This window comes from Oncorhynchus mykiss, chromosome 26 (assembly GCF_057628025.1).
Source record: "Oncorhynchus mykiss isolate SJ-2025 chromosome 26, ASM5762802v1, whole genome shotgun sequence".
Lineage (NCBI taxonomy): Eukaryota > Metazoa > Chordata > Actinopteri > Salmoniformes > Salmonidae > Oncorhynchus > Oncorhynchus mykiss.
In genome coordinates, this window is record NC_143047.1 from 6,700,475 (window position 1) to 6,727,675 (window position 27,201).

Genomic DNA, 27,201 nt, shown 5'->3' on the forward strand with positions numbered 1-27,201 from the left:
TTGTCGCAATTAATTAAACTTATAGGTTGGTTATCTTCAGGGGACTCTCCAGATTTGCCTGATTTTAACATAACTGAGACAACTAACTGTTTGATACAAGGAACTAGGAAATGTGGGTGAAATGTGTGTTGTAATTTGAGTAAACAACTTCCTTGTCCCAAAATGTTGAACACAATTATATGTGAAAGTCATAACTGTGCATGTTAGATTGATGGAGGATTTTCATGGGGCAATTTTACAGTAAAACTACCTCTTCCACATTGTTCCAGTAGAAAGGGAAGAGGTAAGAGGACAGGGGATGTTTATGAGGGCAAGTGTGTGACATTAAAAAGGGCTCGCACAACAATAAAAGGAATGAACAGTAATATCAGGTATGGGAACTATTCCGATTGTGTGCAGCTATGCGACATGGAATTCAACACTTGCTACCCAGGGATCATCGTGAAATATGCCACAGAACCCGATGACATGGAAAGACCAAACGTTTGTGCACTTATCAGATTGTGCACTTATGTGTTGCAGAGTTCTAATGCATATGCAATGCCATATTTCCTCAATGAGCTAAAGCCCTGGCGTTCGGCTTCGCTAATCCTCCGAATAACCCCGGCTAAATCTACAACACAGTCACTCCAGCTCTAACCAACTCTCCCTTTCTCTCCAATCTGTCTCATTCTTTGTAGATGACTTTGTTCATTTCTCACTCGCTGTTATCGTCATTATCACAATCGAGGAATAAGATCAGACAATTAGGTTCAAGGCAAATGCAGTACGCCTCCATTACCTGCCACAACAACAGTTCTCCTCGAGGGTTATTGTAACGTAATGGTTGAACTGCCTATCAGGGCTATTACACACATACTGTAGAGAGAAAGGCCAACAATGTAATATAGTCATTATGACTGATACGCTGAGACCTGCAACTGATGGTGTGTGAAGACTATGACTGCAGAGAGAAGTAAGGAAGGGGGGGGGGATTGAGAGTTTTCACGTTGGTTATATGTCTGGACTAATCATGCGTGCCCTCTGTGGTTGAATGATCCTGTGCTATTGTGGTAACCTAACTCTATAGGGCTACTAAATAGATTACGCCACCTTCTGCTTAATGGGGAAGTACCTCAACCTTAAATAAAGGTGTATTCAGGTAAGTGCCAGAATAATGGAAACAGTTGAGTAAATGAGGGAGACAAAGGATATTGAAAGCAAGTGCTTCCACACAGGTGTGATTCCTGAATGAATTAAGCAATTAACATCCCATCACGCTTAGGGTCTTGTATAAAAATGCTGGTCAGGCCATTATTTTGGCTATCATAGCTTATGCCCACATAGGTTTGATGAGCATGAAAATGATGTAAACCGTATGCCATGGCCGACTCAGTCACCAGACCTCAACCCAATTGAACACTTATGAGAGATTCTGGAGCAGCGCCTGAGACAGCGTTTTGCACCAACATCAACAAAACACCATCCCTCCAAGAGTTCCTGACACATGTATAATCTATGCCATGATTCATTGAAGCGATTCTGGCTCGTGGTGGCCCGATTACATATTAAAACGGGATGTTGGTGTTTCCTTTATTTTGTCCCTTACCTGTAGTTTTCCCAGGTCACCAGATGAGGCCTTTTTTGAGAATGCAAGAGGTTGAATGATTTTTGTCTCAGATATTTGAAAACAAGACCACACTGCGTCCCCCTAAAGATCGCTTCCAGCGCGCCGCCCGCCCCCCTCACCACGACACCTGCAAGTAGCGATGTGGAAATGCAGAGAAAAGAAAAAGCACAGCAAACCACACAGAATACCAAAGAGGAGGAAGCATGTACATTCCAAAAAATGATCGGCTGTTGAAACTACACACAACTCAAAGACCACATGGAAACTGGAGATGTCTTTACAATCACTGGTTAAAGGACAACCTGCACGACGCAGTCAGCCACATTTTGAAATGTTGCATTTTGAAACGGGGGTCACCCAAACAGAAAGACAAATGCAAAACTGTTTTGTCAATCACTCATATTGATTATTAAGTCGAAATCAATTGCGGGAGATGAGGTTGCACATCCTGTTACATCTAACACAGCAACAAAAAAAACGTGGAATCTGGAAATACTGTCTACATAGTGCAAGTGAAGAGCAAACATGGATTTAAAAAATAAATACAAATATAATAACACATTTAAAAAATAAAGCAACACCTCTCCCCATGTGACCTACAATCTTAGATAAAAAGGGTTCCAAAAGCGTTCTTCGGCTGTCCCCGTAGGCAAACTGTTTTTGGTTCCAGGTAGAACCTTTTTTGGTTCCAGGTAGAACGCTTCTGCTTAAAGTGTTCCACATTGTACTGAAAAGGGTTTTACCTGGAACCAAAAAGGCTTCTTCAAAGGGTTCTCCTACGGGGACAGCCGAAGAACCCTTTTAGGTTCTCGATGGCACCTTTTCTTCTAAGAGTGTACTTGTGTGTAGGGCCTAACGTGTATGTGTAAGTGAAAGATGCACACTACATGCTCTTGTTGTTTAATGTACTGTATGTCAATTGTAAAAGTATTTTGTCTATAATGTATTTTTTGTTATGTGTCAGACCCCAGTAAAATGATCTGTCGGAATTGGCGTCGGCTAATCAGGATCCTAATAAAATCAACAACCAACAAATCACTGGGAAAGGGGGATACCTAGTCAGTTGAAATGTGGCTTCAGCATTCAACCCAACCCCTCTGAATCAGAGAGGTGCAGGGGCTGCCTTAATCGACATCCACGGCACCGGGGAAGAGTGGGTTAATTGCCTTGCTCAGGAGCAGAACTACAGATTTTGACCTTGTCAGCTTGGGTTTTCAATTCAGCAACCTTTCGGTTAGTGGCCCAACGCCTTAACCACTAGCCTACCGGCCACTGGCTAGAGGACTTTTGTAAAAGGCAGCTAACTACATTTTGAAGTGTCGCATTTTGATTCAATGCGGTACAAATAACACAACTCTTTTATTGTTAAATACTTCCATTGATTTCACGCTGAAATCAAAAGAACAGGGGGCAAATATTTGGAGTGTAACACTGTTTAAACTCACACTATTCAAAGGCCACGTGGAAACTTGGAATAACTTATACATGGTTGGTTAGATGAGAACTTGGTTTATATCTATATTTTGGAATGTTGGATGTTGAGTTCGGGAGGCTGCAATCACTGAAAAGGAAACAAACCACTTTTATGTTCCTTAACTCGGTCCTGGGGACCCCAATGAGTCCACATTTAGGTTTTTGCCCTAGCACCGCACAGCTGATTCAAATAATTAAAGCTTGATGATGAGTTGATTATTTGAATCATCTGTGTAGTGTTAGGGCAAAAACCTAAATGTGCACCCCTCCCAAGACACAGTGCGCGCTGGATCAAATGCAGGCAGTGGCGGAGAAACACAGACAGAGGGCGTGTCCGAAATCTGGCTTGCGTACTACTTACTTAAACTGCATACTGTGTACTAATCGTACCACGTACAATTTAGCACGTACTGTTTAGTAAAAAAGTAGTATGTAGTATGCCGAGGCCGCAACGTACTCCTTTTGGTGCTTTCAATTCAACTGGGAACTCGGGGAAACAAAATGACTGGAACATCAGTGATTTTTTTCAGAGTTCCCTTGTTGTCTGAGTTCTCATCAGTTATGGCTCACCTGTAGCCCCACCCAGTGACCTTTCACTACAGCGAAGTTCGGGAGTGTTGTTGTTTTGGGCTAACGTTAGCTAGCTAAGTGGCTAGCATTTGGAACGATGTAAGCTGTAAGCCTAAGCATTAATCAATTGTCACCTGAAACTTGAAGGAACGGGTGACGCAGTCGAGGAATGCAGTGCTGAGGCAGAGGGCTCATATTGAGGACGACTGGCTAGCTACTACTCTGAACTGTCTGTGGTGAGCTTTCTGGCACACAGAGAGGCTGGGGCATCACCAAAGTGGGTGCCAGACATTGTGAAGAAGTACAGTGGCTACATGACTCAGACTGGTTCCCAGAGTAGCTAGCCCTCTAGATCTTCACCAGACATCATCTTCATCGCTTCATCGACCATCTCGTTGACCACCTTCCTCTGATCAAGCCATGAACCTTTCCATCTTTGGAGGATGCATGCACTCAGACTTGGTCTCTATTGGTTGACTTAGCCAACCATAGCTAGGCTACTCATTTAATGTGATTTGAGTTTTTGAAAAAGCGCTATATAAATTATTATTATTATACCAAAGATGGTTTATGTAGTTTAGCAGAGCAAAATGCTCTGATTAAGGCCAGGAGGCCAACACGTAAGCTTCAAGAAAAAAAGTGATGCTAGCAATAACAGTATGCAGGTGTCATGTATTGTCATGTTGTGTCTTGTTTCTGTCCTTTCTCTTCACCCTGTCTCCCTCTGCTGGTCGTTTTAGGTTACCTTTTCTCCCCCTCTTTCCCCCAGCTGTTCCTTGTCTCCTCCTAACTACCTCGTCACCCCTTTTCCCACCTGTTCCCTTTTTCCCTCTGATTAGTCCTCTATATCTCTCTCTGTTTTTGTTTCTGTCTTTGTCGGATTCTTGTTTGTGTTATTCATGCCTGAACCAGACTATCGTCATGTTTGCTGCAACCTTGTCCTGTCCTGTCGGAATCTGCCGGTCCATCTGAGCCTACCTATGTTTTGTTATTAAAGAAGCTCTGTTTACGTTAATTCGCTTTTGGGTCCTCATTCACGCACCGTAACAGAAGAATCCGAACAAGAATGGACCCAGCGACTTCGGATCCTCTCCACTCAGCCGTCGAGATCCAGGGAGCGATGCTAGGCAGACACGAGCAGGAATTGTCTGCTGCTCAACATGCCGTTGAGACCCTGGCCACCCAAGTCTCCAACCTCACAGAACAGGTTCACCATCTCCGCCTCGATCCACCGGCCACTTCCAGGGCTTTCGAATCTCCGGAGCCCAGAATCAATAACCCGCCGTGTTACTCTGGGGAGCCCACTGAATGCCGCTCGTTCCTCACCCAGTGTGATATTGTGTTTTCTCTCCAGCCCAACACTTACTCCAGGAGCACTGCTCGTGTCGCCTACGTCATATCTCTCCTTACTGGACGGGCTCGTGAGTGGGGCACGGCAATCTGGGAGGCAAGGGCTGAGTGTACTAACCAGTATCAGGACTTTAAGGAGGAGATGATACGGGTTTTTGATTGATCTGTTTTTGGGGAGGAGGCCTCCAGGGTCCTGTCTTCCCTATGTCAAGGTAATCGATCCATAACAGACTACTCTATTGAGTTTCGCACTCTTGCTGCCTCCAGTGGCTGGAACGAGCCGGCTTTGCTCGCTCGTTTTCTGGAGGGTCTCCGCGCAGAGGTAAAGGATGAGATTCTCTCCCGGGAGGTTCCTTCCAGCGTGGATTCCTTGATTGAACTCGCTATTCGCATTGAGCGACGGGTTGATCTTCGTCACCGAGCTCGTGGAAAGGAGCTCGCGTTCTCCGTTGCCCCCCTCTCCGCATCACTACCATCTTCCTCTGCCGGCTCGGGTGCTGAGCCTATGCAGCTGGGAGGTATCCGCATCTCGACTAAGGAGAGGGAACGGAGAATCACCAACCGCCTCTGTCTCTATTGCGGTTCTGCTGGTCATTTTGTCACTTCATGTCCAGTAAAAGCCAGAGCTCATCAGTAAGCGGAGGGCTACTGGTGAGCGCTACTACTCCTGTCTCTCCTTCAAGATCCTGCACTACCTTGTCGGTCCATCTACGCTGGACCGGTTCGTCAGCTTCCTGCAGTGCCTTAATAGACTCTGGGGCGGAGGGCTGTTTTATGGACGAGACCTGGGCTCGGGAACATGACATTCCTCTCAGACAGTTAAGGGAGTCCACGGCCTTGTTCGCCCTGGATGGTAGTCCTCTCCCCAGGATTCAGCGTGAGACGCTACCTTTAACCCTCACTGTTTCTGGTAATCATAGCGAAACCATTTCTTTTTTAATTTTTCGTTCACCTTTTACACCTGTTGTTTTGGGCCATCCCTGGCTAGTTTGTCATAATCCTTCCATTAATTGGTCTAGTAATTCTATCCTCTCCTGGAACGTCTCTTGTCATGTGAAATGTTTAATGTCTGCTATCCCTCCTGTTTCCTCTGTCTCTTCTTCACAGGAGGAGCCTGGTGATTTGACAGGGGTGCCGGAGGAATATCACGATCTGCGCACGGTGTTCAGTCGGTCCAGGGCCACCTCTCTTCCTCCACACCGGTCGTATGATTGTAGTATTGATCTCCTTCCGGGAACCACTCCCCCCCGGGGTAGACTATACTCTCTGTCGGCTCCCGAACGTAAGGCTCTCGAAGATTATTTGTCTGTAGCTCTTGCCGCCGGTACCATAGTCCCCTCCTCCTCTCCCGCCGGAGCGGGGTTTTTTTTTGTTAAGAAGAAGGACGGGTCCCTGCGCCCCTGCATAGATTATCGAGGGCTGAATGACATAACAGTGAAGAATCGTTATCCGCTTCCTCTTATGTCTTCAGCCTTCGAGATCCTGCAGGGAGCCAGGTTTTTCACTAAGTTGGACCTTCGTAACGCTTACCATCTCGTGCGCATCAGGGAGGGGGACGAGTGGAAGACGGCGTTTAACACTCCGTTAGGGCACTTTGAATACCGGGTTCTTCCTTTCGGCCTCGCTAACGCTCCAGCTGTCTTTCAGGCATTAGTCAATGATGTCCTGAGAGACATGCTGAACACCTTTGTTTTCGTTTACCTTGACGATATCCTGATTTTTTCACCGTCACTCCAGATTCATGTTCAGCACGTTCGACGTGTCCTCCAGCGCCTTTTAGAGAATTGTCTTTTTGTGAAGGCTGAGAAGTGCTCTTTTCACGCCTCCTCCGTCACATTTCTCGGTTCTGTTATTTCCGCTGAAGGCATTAAGATGGATCCCGCTAAGGTCCAAGCTGTCACGCGTCGAGCTGCAGCGCTTTCTCGGCTTCGCGAACTTCTATCGTCGTTTCATCCGTAATTTCGGTCAGGTGGCAGCTCCTCTCACAGCCCTTACTTCTGTCAAGACGTGCTTTAAGTGGTCCGTTTCCGCCCAGGGAGCTTTTGATCTCCTCAAGAATCGTTTTACATCCGCACCTATCCTTGTTACACCTGACGTCACTAGACAGTTCGTTGTCGAGGTTGACGCGTCAGAGGTGGGCGTGGGAGCCATTCTTTCTCAGCGCTCCCTCTCTGACGACAAGGTCCACCCTTGCGCGTATTTTTCTCATCGCCTGTCGCCGTCGGAACGTAACTATGATGTGGGAAACCGCGAACTGCTCGCCATCCGCTTAGCCCTAGGCGAATGGCGACAGTGGTTGGAGGGGGCGAACGTTCCTTTTGTCGTTTGGACTGACCATAGGAACCTTGAGTACATCCGTTCTGCCAAACGACTTAATGCGCGTCAGGCGCGCTGGGCGCTGTTTTTCGCTCGTTTCGAGTTCGTGATTTCTTATCGTCCGGGCTCTAAGAACACCAAGCCTGATGCTTTATCTCGTCTCTTCAGTTCTTCAGTAGCCTCCACTGACCCCGAGGGGATTCTCCCTGAGGGGCGTGTTGTCGGGTTGACTGTCTGGGGAATTGAGAGGCAGGTAAAGCAAGCACTCACTCAAACTCCGTCGCCGCGCGCTTGTCCTAGGAACCTTCTTTTCGTTCCCGTTCCTACTCGTCTGGCCGTTCTTCAGTGGGCTCACTCTGCCAAGTTAGCCGGCCACCCTGGCGTTCGGGGTACGCTTGCTTCCATTCGCCAGCGTTTTTGGTGGCCCACCCGGGAGCATGACACGCGTCGCTTCGTGGCTGCTTGTTCGGTCTGCGCGCAGACTAAGTCCGGTAACTCCCCTCCTGCCGGCCGTCTCAGGCCGCTTCCCATTCCCTCTCGACCGTGGTCTCACATCGCCTTAGATTTTGTCACCGGACTGCCTTCGTCAGCGGGGAAGACTGTTATTCTTACGGTTGTCGACAGGTTCTCTAAGGCGGCTCATTTTATTCCCCTTGCTAAGCTTCCTTCTGCTAAAGAGACGGCACAAATCATCATCGAGAATGTTTTCAGAATTCATGGCCTTCCGTCAGACGTCGTTTCGGACAGAGGTCCGCAATTCACGTCTCAATTTTGGAGGGAGTTTTGCCGTTTGATTGGGGCTTCCGTCAGTCTCTCTTCCGGCTTTCACCCCCAGTCTAACGGTCAAGCAGAACGGGCCAATCAGACTATTGGTCGCATCTTACGCAGTCTTTCTTTTCGCAACCCTGCGTCTTGGTCAGAACAGCTCCCCTGGGCAGAATACGCCCACAACTCGCTTCCTTCGTCTGCGACCGGGCTATCTCCTTTTCAGAGTAGCCTCGGGTACCAGCCTCCGCTGTTCTCATCTCAGTTCGCCGAGTCCAGCGTCCCCTCCGCTCAGGCGGGCGCACCTGGAAGAGGGTCAGGTCTGCACTTTGCCGTTATAGGGCGCAGACTGTGAGAGTTGCTAATAAGCGTAGAACTAAGAGTCCTAGATATTGTCGCGGTCAGAGAGTTTGGCTCTCCACTCAGAACCTTCCCCTCAAGACCGCTTCTCGCAAGTTGACCCCGCGGTTCATTGGTCCGTTCCGTATTTCCCAGATCATTAATCCTGTCGCAGTGCGACTTCTTCTTCCGCGATATCTTCGTCGCGTCCACCCGGTCTTCCATGTCTCCTGTGTCAAGCCCGTTCTTCGCGCCCCCGCTCGTCTTCCCCCCCCCCCCCCCCCCATCCTTGTCGAGGGCGCACCCATCTACAGGGTCCGTAGGATTTTGGACATGCGTCCTCGGGGCCGTGGTCATCAGTACCTAGTAGATTGGGAGGGGTACGGTCCTGAGGAGAGGAGTTGGGTTCCCTCTCGGGACGTGCTAGACCGTGCGCTGATCGATGATTTCCTCCGTTGCCGCCAGGTTTCCTCCTCGAGTGCGCCAGGAGGCGCTCGGTGAGTGGGGGGGTACTGTCATGTATTGTCATGTTGTGTCTTGTTTCTGTCCTTTCTCTTCACCCTGTCTCCCTCTGCTGGTCGTTTTAGGTTACCTTTTCTCCCCCTCTTTCCCCCAGCTGTTCCTTGTCTCCTCCTAACTACCTCGTCACCCCTTTTCCCACCTGTTCCCTTTTTCCCTCTGATTAGTCCTCTATATCTCTCTCTGTTTTTGTTTCTGTCTTTGTCGGATTCTTGTTTGTGTTATTCATGCCTGAACCAGACTATCGTCATGTTTGCTGCAACCTTGTCCTGTCCTGTCGGAATCTGCCGGTCCATCTGAGCCTACCTATGTTTTGTTATTAAAGAAGCTCTGTTTACGTTAATTCGCTTTTGGGTCCTCATTCACGCACCGTAACAGCAGGTTTCTTTTTTCTTTCAACGTATCTAATTGTTACCATGTACCGGCAACAAGATAGCTCAGATGTGAGAGTTCATTTTTTCATGTTGAAAGTAAAACATTCCAACAGTAGATGTACTGATATATTTGTTATATTATTATTACAAACAATAAACACTTTTCAATGAGAACAGAAATCGAATTTGAGTCTAAAAAAGGACTTCACCAAAAACAGTACAAAATGAATAAATGAAAGCTACAAATAAAATACATAAAACTATTTCTTAACATGGCCTCTAAAATGGCCTTAAGGTGTGCCTCCATGGCAATCACCTCCTTCTCCTGCTCTTTCTCCAGCGTCCACATCTGCACCTAGAGAGGATGAGGAGATGATAACCGGTGGGGTGATTGAGTGGCAGCCTCCCAGCGCCTCATCCATCACCGCATACTACTTCCATGGTGCGGCTGTGGCCTCCCCTCCCGCCGTGCTGACTCCGGTGTGGGGAGATTCCAACTCGTGAAAAATATGAAAAGGATAGCTTTCAGCATCAAACATCTACATGTAAAGCCCTGTAAAAGGTATTATGATAATTGCAATACATTTTCCTGGAATACTTGCAACTCTCTGACATGTTTATATGACGTGGCAGATAGCCTAGCGGTTAAGAGGGTAGGGCCAGTAACCCAAAGGTCACTAATTGAAATCCCCAAGCTGACAGGGTGAAACCTCTGTTTAATGGGCCTTTGAACCAGGCACATAATCCTAATTGCTCCTGTAAGTCACTCTGGATAAGAGGGTTGACCTAAATGTATGTCTTCACACTTACATGAATATGCCAGTGAAGCATAGGAAATAGATGGGAAGGTGTGGTTGCTTTCAGAGAAAATGGGAACTTTATTATCCAAGCAGAGCAACAAAAGGTCACGGTGACATGACGTAGCTTACCATGTGTTTTCGCTTGTGGTTTTCCCACTGCTGCCCCTCCAGCTCACACTCCTTGACGTAGATCCCGAAAAGACAGATGAAGCACATTATTTACAAATCATGAGCAAAGTAGAGTTGTGTGAACTCTCCGTAGATAACTAGACTGCCACATACTTGAGAGCCAAGGTGAAACAGTAATGAGTGCAGTTTACTGTTACTTTCGTTACAACAGGTTAGGTGCAAGGAAACTAGCTAGCTAGACCCATTCAGGCTGTAACCATTCAGGTAGAAACGAATGTTGCATAGCCTGAACATTTACAATCAGCTCAACACAGATCAAGTGAAGTGACAAATCAGGAGCACTAGAATAAAAGAGAAACGTTAGGTCCAGAAAATAGGAATGCAGGCTACCGCGTTACTAACGCTAGCTATAGCTAGTGGCAGTGCATCGTGCAATGGCAAGAGAGCTATGGCCACATGATTTACTCAAAATCGGTTTTGAGGCATTTCTAAACTGAATTAAATGCCTGGTATTGTCATTCGACCCTGCAAAAGTTTGGGCACATGCCCTGGTATTTACAAGTAGCTAGCTAACTAGGCCAATGCATTGTGCCTGTGAAATTCCAGAAAAGTGTGCACCGAATTCTACTAGATGAAAAGACAAAATGAGCATAATATCGTAGCATTTAAAGCGTTCTTGATTTTAAATGTTTTATTCACATACTATTAAACGTTCTATTTTCGCATACTGAGAATGTGTAATGCGCAAATGCGTTGTCTATGTTATTCATTGGTTTTGGTAGAGCATTCCCATATCTAGTTGATCAACTGTTGTCAAAGCCAAAATGAGTATATATCATCCGGGCATTTAAAGTATACGAGAAGATTCGAAATGTCACATACTATAAAACTTACATTTTTCACATACTCAAATGGCCTACTATTTAGGACACAAGCATGGGTATTTGGACACGGCCAGACACCTCCACAAGATTAAGGCAGAGGAGCAAGAGCTCCGATAGATGAGAGTTAGCTGTAATATTTGTTGCCTCTCCTGTAGCTGATAATCTGGGAAGCGCCGTTAACACAGCTAACAGCTAAGAATCTATGCCATGAATATGCTTCAGGAAACAGTGACTGGCACACACTATACATTAGCAATGAATCATTACATATTTAGTGATCACAGAAAAAAATTCAATATTCGAAATACAGAATAAGATTGTTTCCTACTTTTGCAAGGGCTGTACATGCACCTGGACTGGCTCCCTTTCCACTGTCCCTACTATTGGACATACACTACCGGTCAAAAGTTTGAGAACAAATACTCATTCAAGGGTTTTTCTTTATTTTCTACTATTTTCTACATTGTAGAGTGATAGTAAAGACATCAACTGATCGGCTCAAACGCATTAAGAAGGAAATCATTCCCACAAATTAACTTTTAAGACCTGTTAATTGAAATGTATTCCAGGTGACTACCTCATGAAGCTGGTTCAGAGAATGTCAAGAGTGTACAAAGCTGTCATTAAGGCAAAGGGTGGCTATTTGAAGAATCTCAAATATAAAATATATAAAACACTTTTTTGGTTACTACATGATTCCATATGTGTTATTGCATAGTTTTGACATCTTCACTATTATTCTACAATGTAGAAAATAGTACAAATAAAGAAAAACACTTGAATGAGTAGATTATCTAAAACTTTTGACTGGTAATGTAAGTTTAGCACAGGTAAAGGATGCATCAACTGGTATGAATGAAACCAGAGTGTCACGTTCTGACCTTAGTTCCTTTGTGATGTCTTTGTTTTAGTATGGTCAGGGCGTGAGTTGGGTGGGCAGTCTATGTTCTTTTTTCTATGATTTGGTATTTCTGTGTTTGGCCTGGTATGGTTATCAATCAGAGGCAGCTGTCAATCGTTGTCCCTGATTGAGAACCATACTTAGGCAACCTGTTTTCGCCCTTGACTTGTGGGTGATTGTACTTTCTGTTTAGTGTGGTTTGCACCTGACGCAGCTGTTTCGGTTGTGCTTTTTTTGTTTGATGTTGTTCAGTTTAAATAAATAACATGAACACGTACCACGCTGCGCTTTGGCCCTCACCTTCTTCCACCGACGACCGTTACACAGAGAAAACATTTACCAGGACAAGACGAGTTAAAGACTGGGCTGAGTCCCGCCATGTCCTGGATGATTCCCTTTTATACCCTAAATACAACACTGGATACACGCTACGACACGCAACATGTTAGAGTGTGGTTGAGATGGAGGAAGGGGAGGAATAAAGTGGACTGTATGCTTCCTAGTCGAAACAGTTTGCCCATATATTATGTGACATTTTGTGACGTTTTGGTGTTTGGCAACATTCGGCAGGTTTTTTTTCTGCTGTTAACGCACGCAACCTTTTTTCTTGAGGCAAGTCGAAGTTCGGTAGCCAAAGTCTAAGCACCTACGTCAGTGATTTGTCAAGTTTAGGGATTCTCAGTGGTGGGCCGTCAGGGCCAGCAAGGCCTTCTCTGCTGGCCTAAACTTCATCAGAATATAATTTTTTTTAAATATATTTTCCCACAAATATGTATTAAATTATACCCCAGAGTAAGAGTTATACTCTTCATTTCATGGCTTTCCTCTTGGTTGCACTGCTTCCAGCCCCAGGTTGAGATTTGGAGGGCTGGTCTTTATGTTAGATCTTTTATCTAATCATATTCAGCCACCAGGGGTCTAAAATCTGCCCTCGGGCCTCCAGAATCAACAGTGCGGGCGCTTGTAGCTTAAAGTGAATGGAAATGAAAATTTAGTGTCAACCAATCAGCTTTAGAGTTGGCTGTTGTACGCCTGCTGGCTGGCTCCAGTGTTACACAGGAGCCAGCTAGCAGGCGTAGTGCGTGCACGTCTTTTGATTGGTTTACCAATATTGAGAGGCAGGTCTATGCAGAACCTCAGAACTAGGAAACTGAATTTGATAAACGAATTAATTTGCGTACTACTAAGCTGTTTTTTCAACCCACAATGGCGGAAGGAGGAGAAGATATCGATTTGGTCGAGGATATAATTATAACGCCATTCTCAAGACAAACTTTTCAAGAAAAGTTAGACATTGTAAGGAGAGGTCGCCGGACTCCGACGCTACAAAGCCTGTCACAGATGGGAAAGGGGTTCGTTCGCCACTTTCAAAGTTCCAACTACGAGCGCTATCAATGGCTCACAGGCTCTGAGAAGCACTGCAAACTGTACTGCTGGGAATGCCTATTATTTGCAAGTGATCGATTTAGTGTTTGGAGCCACACTGGCTTTGCAAACTTGAGTTGTCTAACCAAGGCAGCAACGAGACACCGAAGTACGGCTGGGCACTTACAAGCAATGGTGCTTTTGAAAACTTTTGGGGACACCTGAGTGGATCTACAGCTCAACGAACAAGCGCGCAGGGCAACGGAGCTGCACAATGAAAAGGTGAAGAAAAATAGGGAAATATTGAAAAGACTCATTGATTGTCATGGCATCATAATGATGGTAATAAGAGGTGGATTAATTCGGGTGGGACTGTGTAGGACCTCAATGAAGGTACAGGCCCCAGGCCCACGGCACGCCACTGGGGATTCTTCAATCAAGTGTTTTTTTTGTTGTCATTTAACGAGAGACAACTAGTTTTTATGCAAATGTTTCACTTCTACTGCAACAAACATCTTAGTTAGATGTAAAATTGCCTGACTAAAACCTGATTACAGATTTTTTTATTTATATTAGATTAATTGTTCACTTCGATGTTCACTTCGCCTAGCCAAACCTGTCACGCCCTGATCTGTTTCACTTGTCCTTGTGATTGTCTCCACCCCCTCCAGGTGTCGCTTATTTTCCCCAGTGTATTTATCCCTGTGTTTCCTGTCTCACTGTGCCAGTTCGTCTTGTCTGTTCAAGTCAACCAGAGTGTTTTTCCCGTGCTCCTGCTTTTCTATTCTCTTTTACTAGTCCTTCCGGTTTTGACCTTTGCCTGTTCTGGACTCCATTCCCGCCTGCCTGACCATTCTCCCTGCCCTGACCTCGAGCCTGCCTGCCATTCTGTACCTCTGGAACTCTGAACTGGTTTTGACCTTTTGCCTGTCCACAACCATTCTCTTGCCTACCCTTTTTGGACCCTTCTTGGACTCTAACCATCTGCCTCCTGTGTCTGTGTAACCAATGTTAAATGGCTAGCTAGTTAGCGGTGGTGCGCGCTAATAGCGTTTCAATCGGGTGACGTCACTCGCTTTGAGACCTGAAGTAGATGTTCCCCTTGCTCTGCATAAACAGAGACAAAAATAGAGAGATGAATGGAAAATTTAACAAAACAAGTGGCTTGAGAGAGAGAAAGGGAGACGGAGAGAGGGAAACAGCGACAGGACTGTGTGAATATGATAGAGAAAGAGACACAGACAGACAATAGAGTGAGTGAGAGATGGAGAGAGAGATAGGGTGCATATTACATCAAACTCAATAACCTCTCACTGTTACGGCTTTACACTGATGTGTAGCAGAAACTCATGTACCATTACTCACTCTAACCAGCAGTTACGACTGAATGGGCTTAGCTAATGGCAGATTAGCAATGGAGGGAGAGAGATCGAGAGAGGGAAAGAGAGGTTAGGAGTTGAGTGCGCGATGGCACGGAGGCGGTGTGCAATCTGACATGCAGGTAATGGAAGGTATGGAATAACACTGCTGGGCACTGATCTAATTTACACTGAGAGATGGAAATGTAGAGAGGATGGGAAAGGGAGAGATAGGGGAGGGAGATATGATCAAGAGTAGATAGTGAGAAGGCCCTCGGAATATGGTGTCAGGAAAATAACCTCACACTGATCCTCAAAACTGGGGCCCCACAAGGGTGCGTTCTCAGCCCTCTCATGTGCTCCTTGTTCACCCATGACTGCGTGGCCATGCACGCCTCCAACTCAAGGGGCACTCAGAGTGTGGTTTCGGGAAAATAACCTCACACTCAATGTCAACAAAACAAAGGAGATGATCGTGGACTTCAGTAAACAGCTGAGGGAGCAGCCCCCCTATCCACATCGACTGGACAGCAGTGGAGAAGGTGGAACGTTTTAAGTTCCTCGGCGTACACATCACGGACAAACTGAAATGTTACACCCACACAGACAGCTTGGTGAAGAAGGTGCAGCAGCGTATCTTCAACCTCAGGAGGCTGAAGAAATTTGGCTTGTCACCAAAAACACTTACAAACTTTTACAGACGCACAATTGAGAGCATACTGTCGGGCTGTATCACCACCTGGTACGGCAACTGCTCCGCCCACAACCGTAAGGCTCTCCAGAGGATAGTGAGGTCTGCACAACACATCACTGGGTGCGAACTACCTGCCCTCCAGGACACCTACACCACCCGATGTCACAGAAAGGCCAAAAAGATCATCAAGGACAACAACCACCCCAGCCACTGCCTGTTCACCGCGCAGTCATCCAGAACGCGAGGTCAGTACAGGTGCATCAAAGACTGAAAAACAGCTTCTATCTCAAGGCCATCGGACTGTTTAACAGCCATCACTAACATTGAGTGGCTGCTGCCAACATACTGACTCATCTCTATCCACTTTAATAATGAAAAATTGATGTAATAAATGTATCACTAGCCACTTTATATAATGTTTACATGCCCTACATTACTCATCTCATATGTACAGTATATACTGCACTCTATACCATCTACTGCATCTTGCCTATGCCGTTCGGCCATCGCTCATTCATAAACTTTATGTACATATTCTTATTCATTCCTTTACACTTGTGTGTATAAGGTAGTTGTTGTGAAATTGTTCGATAACTTGTTAGATACTACTGCACGGTCGGAACTAGAAGCACAAGCATTTCGCTACACTCGCATGAACATCTGCTAACCATGTGTATGTGACAAATAAAATTGGATTTGATTTGATAGACGAGAGAAAGAGAAAAATATTCATAAGCAGAGAGAGATCTAGAAAGAGTGTTTGAGTAAGAGAGATGTACTTTACATTTTAGTCATTCAGCAGATGCTCTTATCCAGAGCGACTTACGAGAGAGAGAGAGAGAGAGAGAGAGAGATGGGTATGTAATGTAAGAAGATGGCGTTAAACACGGGTTAGGTTGAGTCGTGTAAATGTTTTTTATTGAATGGGTGAAAATATAGGATGTGGATCTGATGTGTCAAGTTACTGATGAAAAACTGCGTCATGACTTTAGAGTAGTGTGTAAATCGATTATGTGTCAATGAAAGTATGTTCATGGGAAAATATCATGTGTGCTGTTCATTTCCCACACAAACCCTTTGTCCATGTTAAGTGTGTGTGCGTACATGCACGCATGGGTGTGTGTGTGGGGGTATGTGCGTGAGTGCTTGGCAGGATATAAATATGAACCAATGGATTGAACTACTATCTAATTTGTCTGTGCCTACTGCCTAGGGGTAGTATGAAATTAGATCAGAATCCATTTGTTTGTCATCCTTCCATGGGTCTATGATGTCATTCAAAAAGGAGTGATGTCATTTTGGGCCTGTGTGTGTGTGTGTGTGTGTGTGTGTGCCTACGTAGTCAGAGTTTGAGTGAGTGGAGGAATTTGGGCCTCAGGCTATAGCAGGGTGAGTTTGGGGTGTATGGAGAGATAAGAGGGAATGCGTCCCTGTGGCAAACAACAGCCTGGGGGTCCCTAGAGTAATCAGCTCTCTCTCCTATCAATTAGTTCGCCTCTCTCTCTCTCTCTCTCTCTCTCTCTCTCTCTCTCTCTCTCTATCTCTCTCTCTCATTGACATATTATAAACAACACCTTCTGTTTGAGATGTGGTAGTTAGACATGAGTTGGGTGGGGGGAAAAAAAGTTAGAACCAGACAGATTGCTCATTGCACTTTCCAGCTGTCTTGTATTACAGCAAATCATCACGAGATTGTACTCAGAGACAAGGACTCAAAGATTGATTCCTAAATTGGATAGTTGGATCTTTGGAGTGTTCTAGAATAGACCTCCGGTCATTTAGAACATTCTGGAATGAACCTCTTCAGAGTCTTCACAATGTTCTAGAATAGACCTCTGGTAGCATATAATACTGTAGAACATTCAGTGCCATGGCAGTTGTCTAGAATATAGCCCAGTCAATTAAAATAGTCTTGAATGAACCTCAGCATTCAGGAATGTTATAGAACAGACCTTGAGTCATGTAGAACGCTGTAGATCATCCAAAGCTGTGACAGTGTTCTAGGATAAAGCCCTGGTTAGTTATTCACATCGTTGGAGCCAAAGTGGGCGCCTGGGCCTTGTTTAGTTTTAGCGCCCTTCACTCATTAGAGCCGAGACGATTGAGGCGTCAATCTCTCCAGCCCGGTGCCAACGTCCACCGCCTGCCAACTCTCATCCATCTCATTAACTCAAAACACGCCTCCCTCCAGATCTGCCCTGTCCATCTATCCTGTCTTCCACCCAATCCCTCGCTCCATTTCTCCTGACACCTACCTTCCCACATGAAAAAAAAACGATATTTTACTATATAATTCTACAGTACCTACTATGGGAAACTGGGTGGTTCAAGCCCTGAATGCTGATTGGTTGACAGCTGTGATACATCAGACCGTATGACAAAACATTTCTTTTTACTGCTCTAATTAGATGCGTTGGTAACCAGTTTATAATAGCAATACGGGCACCTCTAGTGTTTGTGGTATGTGGCCAATATACCACAGCTAAGGGCTGAACCCAGACACTCTGTGTTGCGTTGTGCGTAAGAGCAGCCCTTTGCCGTGGTATATTAGCCATATGCCACACCCCCTCGGGCCTTATTGCTTAAGTATACTACAGACCACAAAGACACTACAGTAATGTTTGGGAAAAAACACTGCAGTCTGCAAAAACACTACAGTTATTACTATAGTACATAGTTGTCACGCCCTGACCTGAGTATTCTTTGTTTTCTTTATTGTTTTGGTTAGGTCAGGGTGTGACATGGGTGATATGTGTTTTTGTACTGTCTAGGGGGTTTGTAGGTCTATGGGGTTGTTTATCATCTAGGTGTTTATATATGTCTATGGTTGCCTAGATTGGTTCTCAATTAGAGGCAGGTGTTTATCGTTGTCTCTGATTGGGAACCATATTTAGGCAGCCATCTCCTTTGGGTATTTCGTGGGTTATTGTCTATGTCTAGTTGCCTGTGTCTGCACTTTTGTATGATAGCTGTACGTTCGTTTGGTTATTTTGTATAGTTTGTTGCGTGTCTATCTTTATTAAAAGTATAATGTATTCTAATCACGCTGCTCTTTGGTCTACTCCATACGACAAACGTGACAGAATAACCCACCATAAAAGGACCAAGCAGCGTGAATAGGAGGAACAGTGCTTTGTGGAATCGAGGACTCGGGACGAAATACTGGACGGTAAAACATCCTGGACCTGGGAGGAGGTAATGGCAGGGGACAAGACCCTGCCATGGAAGCAGGTGGAGAGAGCACAGGAGGAACGGCGACGGTATATGGGTACAAGGCTAGCACGGAAGCCCGAGAGGCAGCCCCAATAATTTTTTTGGGGGGGGGTGGCACACGAGGAGTTTGGCTAAGTCAGGTAGGAGACCTGAGCCAACTCCTCGTGCTTACCGTGGCGGGCGTCGTACTGGTCAGGCACCGTGTTATGCAGTGGAGCGCACGGTGTCCCCAGTACGCATACTTAGCCTGGTGCTCTACATCCCAGCTCCCCGCATCTGCCGGGCTAGGGTGAGGATCCAGCCAGGGCAGATGGTGCCAGCCCTGCTCTCCAGACAGCCAGTGTGTCTCCTCGGGCCAGGATATACTGCGCCGGCGTTGCGCACGGTGTCTCCCGTATGTCTGCACAGCCCAGTGCATCCTGTGCCACGCACGTGCCGGGCTAGAGTCACCATCCAGCCAGGACGGGTTGTGCAGGCCATTAGCTCGAGACCTCCAGTGCGTCTTCACGGTCTGGTCTATCCAGTACCACCAGTGCCAACAACACGCACCAGACCTCCAGTATGCCTCCACAGCCCAGTACATCCTGTTCCTCCTCCGTGCACTCGCCCTGAGGTGCGTGTCTCCAGCCCGGTATCACCAGTGCCGGCACCACGCACCAAGCCACCAGTGCGCCTCCAGGGTCCAGTACTCCCTGTTTCTGCTCCCTGCACTCGCCCTGAGGTGCGTGTCCCCAGCCCGGGACCACCAGTGCCGGCACCACGCACCAGGTCTACAGTGCGCCTCGCCAGTCCAGAGCGTCCGGCAACAGTACCCAGTCCAGAACGTCCGGCGACAGTACCCAGTCCAGAGCGTCCGGCAACAGTACCCAGTCCAGAACGTCCGGCGACAGTACCCAGTCCAGAGCATCCGGCGACAGTACCCAGTCCAGAGCGTCCGGCAACAGTACCCAGTCCAGAACGTCCGGCGACAGTACCCAGTCCAGAGCATCAGGCGACAGTACCCAGTCCAGAGCGTCTGGCAACAGTACCCAGTCCAGAGCGTCCGGTGACAGTACCCAGTCCAGAGCGTCTGGCGACAGTACCCAGTCCAGAGCGTCCGGAGACAGTACCCAGTCCAGAGCGTCCGGCGACAGTACCCAGTCCAGAGCGTCCGGCGACAGTACCCAGTCCAGAGCGTCCGGCAACAGTACCCAGTCCAGAGTGTCCGGCAACAGTACCCAGTTCAGAGCGTCTGGCGACAGTACCCAGTCCAGAGCGTCTGGCGACAGTACCCAGTCCAGAGCGTCCGGCAACAGTACTCAGCCCAGAGGGTCCGGCGACAGTACCCAGTCCAGAGCGTCTGGTGACAGTACCCAGTCCAGAGCGTCTGGTGACAGTACCCAGTCCAGAGCGTCTGGCGACAGTACCCAGTCCAGAGCGTCCGGCGACAGTACCCAGTCCAGAGCGTCCGGCGACAGTACCCAGTCCAGAGCGTCTGGTGACAGTACCCAGTCCAGAGCGTCTGGTGACAGTACCCAGTCCAGAGCGTCTGGCGACAGTACCCAGTGATGCCCTCTACGATGATCTTCAGTCCGGGGTCTGCTGTGAGGGTGCCCCCTCCAGAGGCGCCACCTAAGTGGGCCAAGACTGAGGTAGAGCGGGGTCCACGTCCTGCACCCGAACCGCCGCCGCCGTGAAAAAGGCCCACCCGGACCCTCCCCTTTAGATTAAGTTTTGCGGCCGGAGTCCGCACCTTTGTGGGGGGGTACTGTCACGCACTGACCTGAGTATTCTTTGTTTTCTTTATTGTTTTGGTTAGGTCAGGGTGTGACATGGGTGATATGTGTTTTTGGACTGTCTAGGGGTTTTGTAGGTTTATGGGGTTGTTTATCATCTAGGTGTTTATATATGTCTATGGTTGCCTGATTGGTTCTCAATTAGAGGCAGGTGTGTATCGTTGTCTCTGATTGGGAACCATATTTAGGCAGCCATCTTCTTTGTGTATTTCGTGGGTTATTGTCTATGTCTAGTTGCCTGTGTCTGCACTTTTGTGTGATAGCTTCACGTTTGTTTTGTTATTTTGTATACTTTGTTTAGTGTCTATCTTTATTAAAAGTATAATGTATAATAATCACGCTGCGCTTTGGTCTACTCCATACGACGAACATGACAATACTACAGTATTTCATTTGCATGTACCCTGCCGAGTCCCTTAATTCCTAATTTGTGCCACCTATAATTGAGAAGCCTACAGTACATGCCAAGTGTAGACTATATTGTGGTCCCTACAGGTTATTAAAAAAAGAGTAGAAGCTCTGAACTGTCCGTTCAGACCTCAGTCCTACCTAACTTCAGGTTATGGAGAATTTGTCTTTCAGTATTTTGTCCGGTAGGTTTCCTCAAGTACAAAGCCCCCACTGCCATGTCAAAGATAATAAAACAAAAATACTGTGGTAAATACTACAATAATGTCTGCAAAAACACTACAGTAATTACTATACTATACTACAGATTTTTTCTCACGACAGTATATATACTATAGTAAACTTTAAATACTACAGTTTCCTACTGTCATGTCGGCAAAACTACAGTAAATACTATATTATTTAATGGCTGTATTCGCCGTACGACCAATGAATTAAGTGTCACATTTTAATGTTTTTTAACAAAGCTTATTGTATTATAATAATGATTTTATTTTTTCATGTGGGCTGTGTGGCCAGATAATCAGAGATGGAGGGTAGGATAGATGGATGTGAAAGATTTTTGGGGAAATGGGGGAGACAAAAGGTGTTAGGAGGTAGACAGAGAGGCGCTGTAGCTATTACACCAGTGATGCTGATGGATGGCCCTGCTTTGCTTTGCGTTGCTGTCTGAGTTGTATTTCCCTGGCTTGTTTAGTCATACAGACTCTGTTGGAGAGTGCCGTTTAATAGAAATTGTCTCAGGCCAGGATTTGGACAGAGACCGATAATTAGGGGTACACTGACAGCTGCTACATGTAAGGGTTGTATCCATGAAATGGGAGGACAACACTGGATTGAATGGACACCATTGAACAGCTGCTCTACAGCAGAGTGGTCTATAACTTGAACCGCTTCCATATTCCTAACTCTACGTTCACATTGAGATGTTGTTTTTTTTTAAACTATTACAAGTTGTTTTTTAGGCTGTGATTTTTCTACCTGACCTTTCTACCTTTCCTTGCTGCATTGATTCGCTTTGAGTATTGATGCCGATGTTTTGTCAGGAAAAAAAGTCGATAGCCTACAACAAACTACGAAAATGGTTGATTCATTAAATGTTTGATCAACTTACTTTTAGCTGCTTTGTGAAAAGCACTTTCTTCAGTGGGAGGTGTGGGTCTATCTATACCATTTATTTAAACCGAGTTTAGCCTGAATCCCCATCTCCAGGTCTAAATGGGCTTCTAAACAGTCAGTAATGAGGTTAAGATGAGTAGTGCATTAACTCTATGCTCTGGTGTTAGCACAGCCTGTTTCAAACTCCCTCTTTCATTAAAGCCCTATTACTGTTTCTGAAGCATGTTCGTTAGCGCTAGGCTAATTTGCCAAAGGAATTCCCATTACTGGGAGATAATTTTATCACTCAGCAATCCCCTCCCGCGCTCCTCCTCTTTTTCTCTGTCTTCTCTTCCTACCCCTCTCTTTTCTATTTTGCTACTGCGTGATCACATGGGTTCTTACGGTAGAGCCTTTCCAAGGGAATCAAACCCCATTCTCAACCACTTATTTTGGTCATTGTCTTTATTTCTCAATCCTTTTCTGTTTATCTTTCTCATTCTCTTCCTACCCTTCCCTCTCTCTCTCTCTCTCTCTCTCTCACTCTCTCTCTCTCCTCTCTCCCTTTACCAGTTCAATTCAAGGGGCTTTTATTGTCATGGGAAACATATGTTAAAGCAAGTGAGCAAGTGAAGTAGATAATATTCAAAAGTAAAATAAACAATGAAAATGAACAGTAAACATTTCACTTACAGAAGTTCCAAAAGAATAAAGACATTACAAATGTCCTATTATGTATATATACAACGTTGTCACGATGTACTAATGGTTAAAGTACAAAAGGGAAAATAAATAAGCATGAATATGGGTTGTATTTACAATAGTGTTTGTTCTTCACTGATTGACCTTTTTCTTGTGGCAACAGGTCACAAATCTTGCTGCTGTGATGGCACACTGTGGTATTTCACCCAGACGGTTGTCTCCTTCTCCCTGGCTCTCTCTACTTTCCATAGAAAGAAGACCTATTGTCTCAAACCCATGCTCTCCAGTCACCAGTAGAACCTCTTCTACTACCAGGCTCGGTGTGCACCAGGCATAACTCGTCACATGTTGGGACATGGACATTTTCACTGCAGGCTCATAACACTCTCAGGCGTTTAATCAACCATTTTTTCTGTTTTTCTTCTCGTCTTCTCCCTCAGTGATTTGATCCAACTTAACATGGAACTAGTCTGGATGCGGCACTATATTTGGACCCTGTGTCTCCCCATCTCTCTTCCACAGATGGATAATTGTTCCATTAAAGATGGATTATTCCTTGTTCTCCATCACGCCTCTCTGGCAGGGTGACATGAGGTAGACGAGCATACGAATGAGAGATGGAGGGAGAGGAGGAGAAGGGGATGAGAGAGAAAAGTGCAGAAATCTGAGAGGAGTTGAGGTGTTGCCCGCATTGAGCTGTGGCGGTTACGGGAGGGAGGGAAAGAAAATGACAGGATGCGAGAGAGTGGCGAGGGAGGGAGAGAAAGAAGGTCTGAAAAGCAACAGCGGCAAAGTTATTTTATGGGGGGAGAGGATCGAGAGATACTCTTGAGGAGGAAGAGGAGGGGAGGGGGAGGAGGGAAAGAGAGGGAGGAGGTGAAAGCCCAAAGAAAAAACAAAGAGAAGAGAGGATGATGTTGAGAGATAGATGGGAGGGGTTGAATGGAGCTGAAGGGTGGGACTAACAACTAGATAACAAATGTGAAACATATGCGGTCTGTAAAATGTATACAGGCTCAGAACTTTTGTGAAATAGCACAGGCGGTCTTCTGGTCAGACTCCGGAGACGGGCACATCGTGCACCACTCCCTAGCATCCTTCTCGCCAATGTCCAGTCTCTTGACAACAAGGTTGATGAAATCCGAGCAAGGGTAGCATTCCAGAGGGACATCAGAGACTGTAACGTTCTTTGCTTCACGGAAACATGGCTCACTGGAGAGACGCTATCGGGGGCGGTGCAGCCAGCGGGTTTCTCCACGCATCGCGCCGACAGAAACAATCATCTTTCTGGTAAGAAGAGGGGCGGGGGCGTATGCCTTATGACTAACGAGACATGGTGTGATGAAAGAAACATACAGGAACTCAAATCCTTCTGTTCACCTGATTTAGAATTCCTCACAATCAAATGTAGACAGCATTATCTCTCTTCGATTATAATCACAGTCGTAGATATCCCCCCCCAAGCAGACACATCGATGGCTCTGAACGAACTTTATTTGACTCTTTGCAAACTGGAATCCATTTATCCGGAGGCTGCATTCATTGTTGCTGGGGATTTTAACAAGGCTAATCTGAAAACAAGACTCCCAAAATTTTATCAGCATATCGATTGCGCAACCAGGGGTGGAAAAACCTTGGATCATTGTTACTCTAACTTCCGCGACGCATATAAGGCCCTGCCCCGCCCTCCTTTCGGAAAAGCTGACCACGACTCCATTTTGTTGATCCCTGCCTACAGACAGAAACTAAAAACAAGAGGCTCCCACGCTGAGGTCTGTCCAACGCTGGTCCGACCAAGCTGACTCCACACTCCAAGACTGCTTCCATCACGTGGACTGGGACATGTTTCGTATTGCGTCAGATAACAATATTGACGAATACGCTGATTCGGTGTGCGAGTTCATTAGAACGTGCGTTGAAGATGTCGTTCCCATAGCAACGATTAAAACATTCCCTAACCAGAAACCGTGGATTGATGGCAGCATTCGCGTGAAACTGAAAGCGCGAACCACTGCTTTTAATCAGGGCAAGGTGACTGGTAACATGACCGAATACAAACAGTGCAGCTATTCCCTCCGCAAGGCTATCAAACAAGCTAAGTGCCGGTACAGAGACAAAGTAGAATCTCAATTCAACGGCTCAGACACAAGAGGCATGTGGCAGGGTCTACAGACAATCATGGACTACAAGAAGAAATCCAGCCCAGTCACGGACCAGGATGTCCTGCTCCCAGGCAGACTAAATCACTTTTTTGCCCGCTTTGAGGACAATACAGTGCCACTGACAGGGCCTGCAACGAAAACATGCGGACTCTCCTTCACTGCAGCCGAGGTGAGTAAGACATTTAAACGTGTTAACCCTCGCAAGGCTGCAGGTCCAGAAGGCATCCTCAGCCGCGCCCTCAGAGCATGCGCAGACCAGCTGGCCGGTGTGTTTACGGACATATTCAATCATTCCCTATACCAGTCTGCTGTTCCCACATGCTTTAAGAGGGCCACCATTGTTCCTGTTCCCAAGAAAGCTAAGGTAACTGAGCTAAACGACTACCGCCCCGTAGCACTCACTTCCGTCATCATGAAGTGCTTTGAGAGACTAGTCAAGGATCATATCACCTCCACCCTACCCAACACCCTAGACCCACTCCAATTTGCTTACCGCCCAAATAGGTCCACAGACGATGCAATCTCAACCACACTGCACACTGCCCTAACCCATCTGGACAAGAGGAATACCTATGTGAGAATGCTGTTCATCGACTACAGCTCGGCATTCAACACCATAGTACCCTCCAAGCTCGTCATCAAGCTCGAGACCCTGGGTCTCGACCCCGCCCTGTGCAACTGGGTACTGGACTTCCTGACGGGCCGCCCCCAGGTGGTGAGGGTAGGCAACAACATCTCCACCCCGCTGATCCTCAACACTGGGGCCCCACAAGGGTGCGTTCTGAGCCCTCTCCTGTACTCCCTGTTCACCCACGACTGCGTGGCCACGTACGCCTCCAACTCAATCATCAAGTTTGCGGACGACACAACAGTGGTAGGCTTGATTACCAACAATGACGAGACGGCCTACAGGGAGGAGGTGAGGGCCCTCGGAGTGTGGTGTCAGGAAAATAACCTCACACTCAACGTCAACAAAACTAAGGAGATGATTGTGGACTTCAGGAAACAGCAGAGGGAACACCCCCCTATCCACATCGATGGAACAGTAGTGGAGAGGGTAGCAAGTTTTAAGTTCCTCGGCATACACATCACAGACAAACTGAATTGGTCCACTCACACAGACAGCATCGTGAAGAAGGCGCAGCAGCGCCTCTTCAACCTCAGGAGGCTGAAGAAATTTGGTTTGTCACCAAAAGCACTCACAAACTTCTACAGATGCACAATCGAGAGCATCCTGGCGGGCTGTATCACCACCTGGTACGGCAACTGCTCCGCCCACAACCGTAAGGCTCTCCAGAGGGTAGTGAGGTCTGCACAACGCATCACCGGGGGCAAACTACCTGCCCTCCAGGACACCTACACCACCCGATGTTACAGGAAGGCCATAAAGATCATCAAGGACATCCACCACTCGAGCCACTGCCTGTTCACCCCGCTATCATCCAGAAGGCGAGGTCAGTACAGGTGCATCAAAGCTGGGACCGAGAGACTGAAAAACAGCTTCTATCTCAAGGCCATCAGACTGTTAAACAGCCACCACTAACATTGAGTGGCTGCTGCCAACACACTGACACTGACACTGACTCAACTCCAGCCACTTTAATAATGGGAATTGATGGGAAATGATGTAAATATATCACTAGCCACTTTAAACAATGCTACCTTATATAATGTTACTTACCCTACATTATTCATCTCATATGCATACGTATATACTGTACTCTATATCATCGACTGCATCCTTATGTAATACATGTATCACTAGCCACTTTAACTATGCCACTTTGTTTACATACTCACCTCATGTATATACTGTACTCGATACCATCTACTGTATCCTGCCTATGCGGCTCTGTACCATCACTCATTCATATATCCTTGATCCTATATCCTTTATTGTAGGAAGCTTGTGGAAGGCTACCCAAAACGTTTGACCCATGTTAAACAATTTAAAAGGCAATGCTACAAAATACTAATTGAGTGTGTGTAAACATCCAACCCACCGGGAATGTGATGAAAGAAATAAAAGCTGAAATAAATCATTCTCTCTACTATTATTCTGACATTTCACATTCTTAAAATAAAGTCGTGATCCTAACTGACCTAAGACAGGGAACTTTTACTATGATTAAATGTTAGGAATTGTGAAAAATTGAGTTTAAATGTATTTGGCTAAGGTGTATGTAAACATCCGACTTCAACTGTATAGGTGAGTATGTGAGATATGTGAGTATGTATGTGTATATACAGTATATATAAATATAAGTATATACCCCAAAAATATATGGGGGATTGGAAATGATGCAGACAATTACATTGATGGAAGCTACAATCTATCCGCAATATTGAAGCTGATCCACCCCTAAAGAAAAATGTCAAAAGAGTTTTAAAAAAAAA

General features: G+C 46.3%; 1 protein-coding gene across 1 annotated transcript; it reads left to right on the forward strand.

The window, feature by feature from the left end:
- The first annotated feature begins 408 nt into the window (after positions 1-408).
- LOC149971356 (uncharacterized) lies at positions 409-23,172 on the forward strand. The gene is made up of 4 exons (XM_090223391.1): positions 409-487; positions 9,656-9,795; positions 18,727-19,483; positions 23,165-23,172. The coding sequence occupies exons 1-4, from the start codon at positions 409-411 to the stop codon at positions 23,170-23,172; spliced, it is 984 nt and encodes a 327-aa protein (XP_090079517.1).
- Positions 23,173-27,201: the final 4,029 nt, after the last annotated feature.

Bases quoted from the DNA above. Each gene is read 5' to 3' on its own strand.
- LOC149971356 (XM_090223391.1), top strand. From the start codon at position 409: ATGGAATTCAACACTTGCTACCCAGGGATCATCGTGAAATATGCCACA. The intron at 488-9,655 runs GTGCACTTATCA...CTCTTTCTCCAG, and splicing joins CATGGAAAGACCAAACGTTT to CGTCCACATCTGCACCTAGA. The intron at 9,796-18,726 runs GTGTGGGGAGAT...GTACAAGGCTAG, and splicing joins CTCCCGCCGTGCTGACTCCG to CACGGAAGCCCGAGAGGCAG.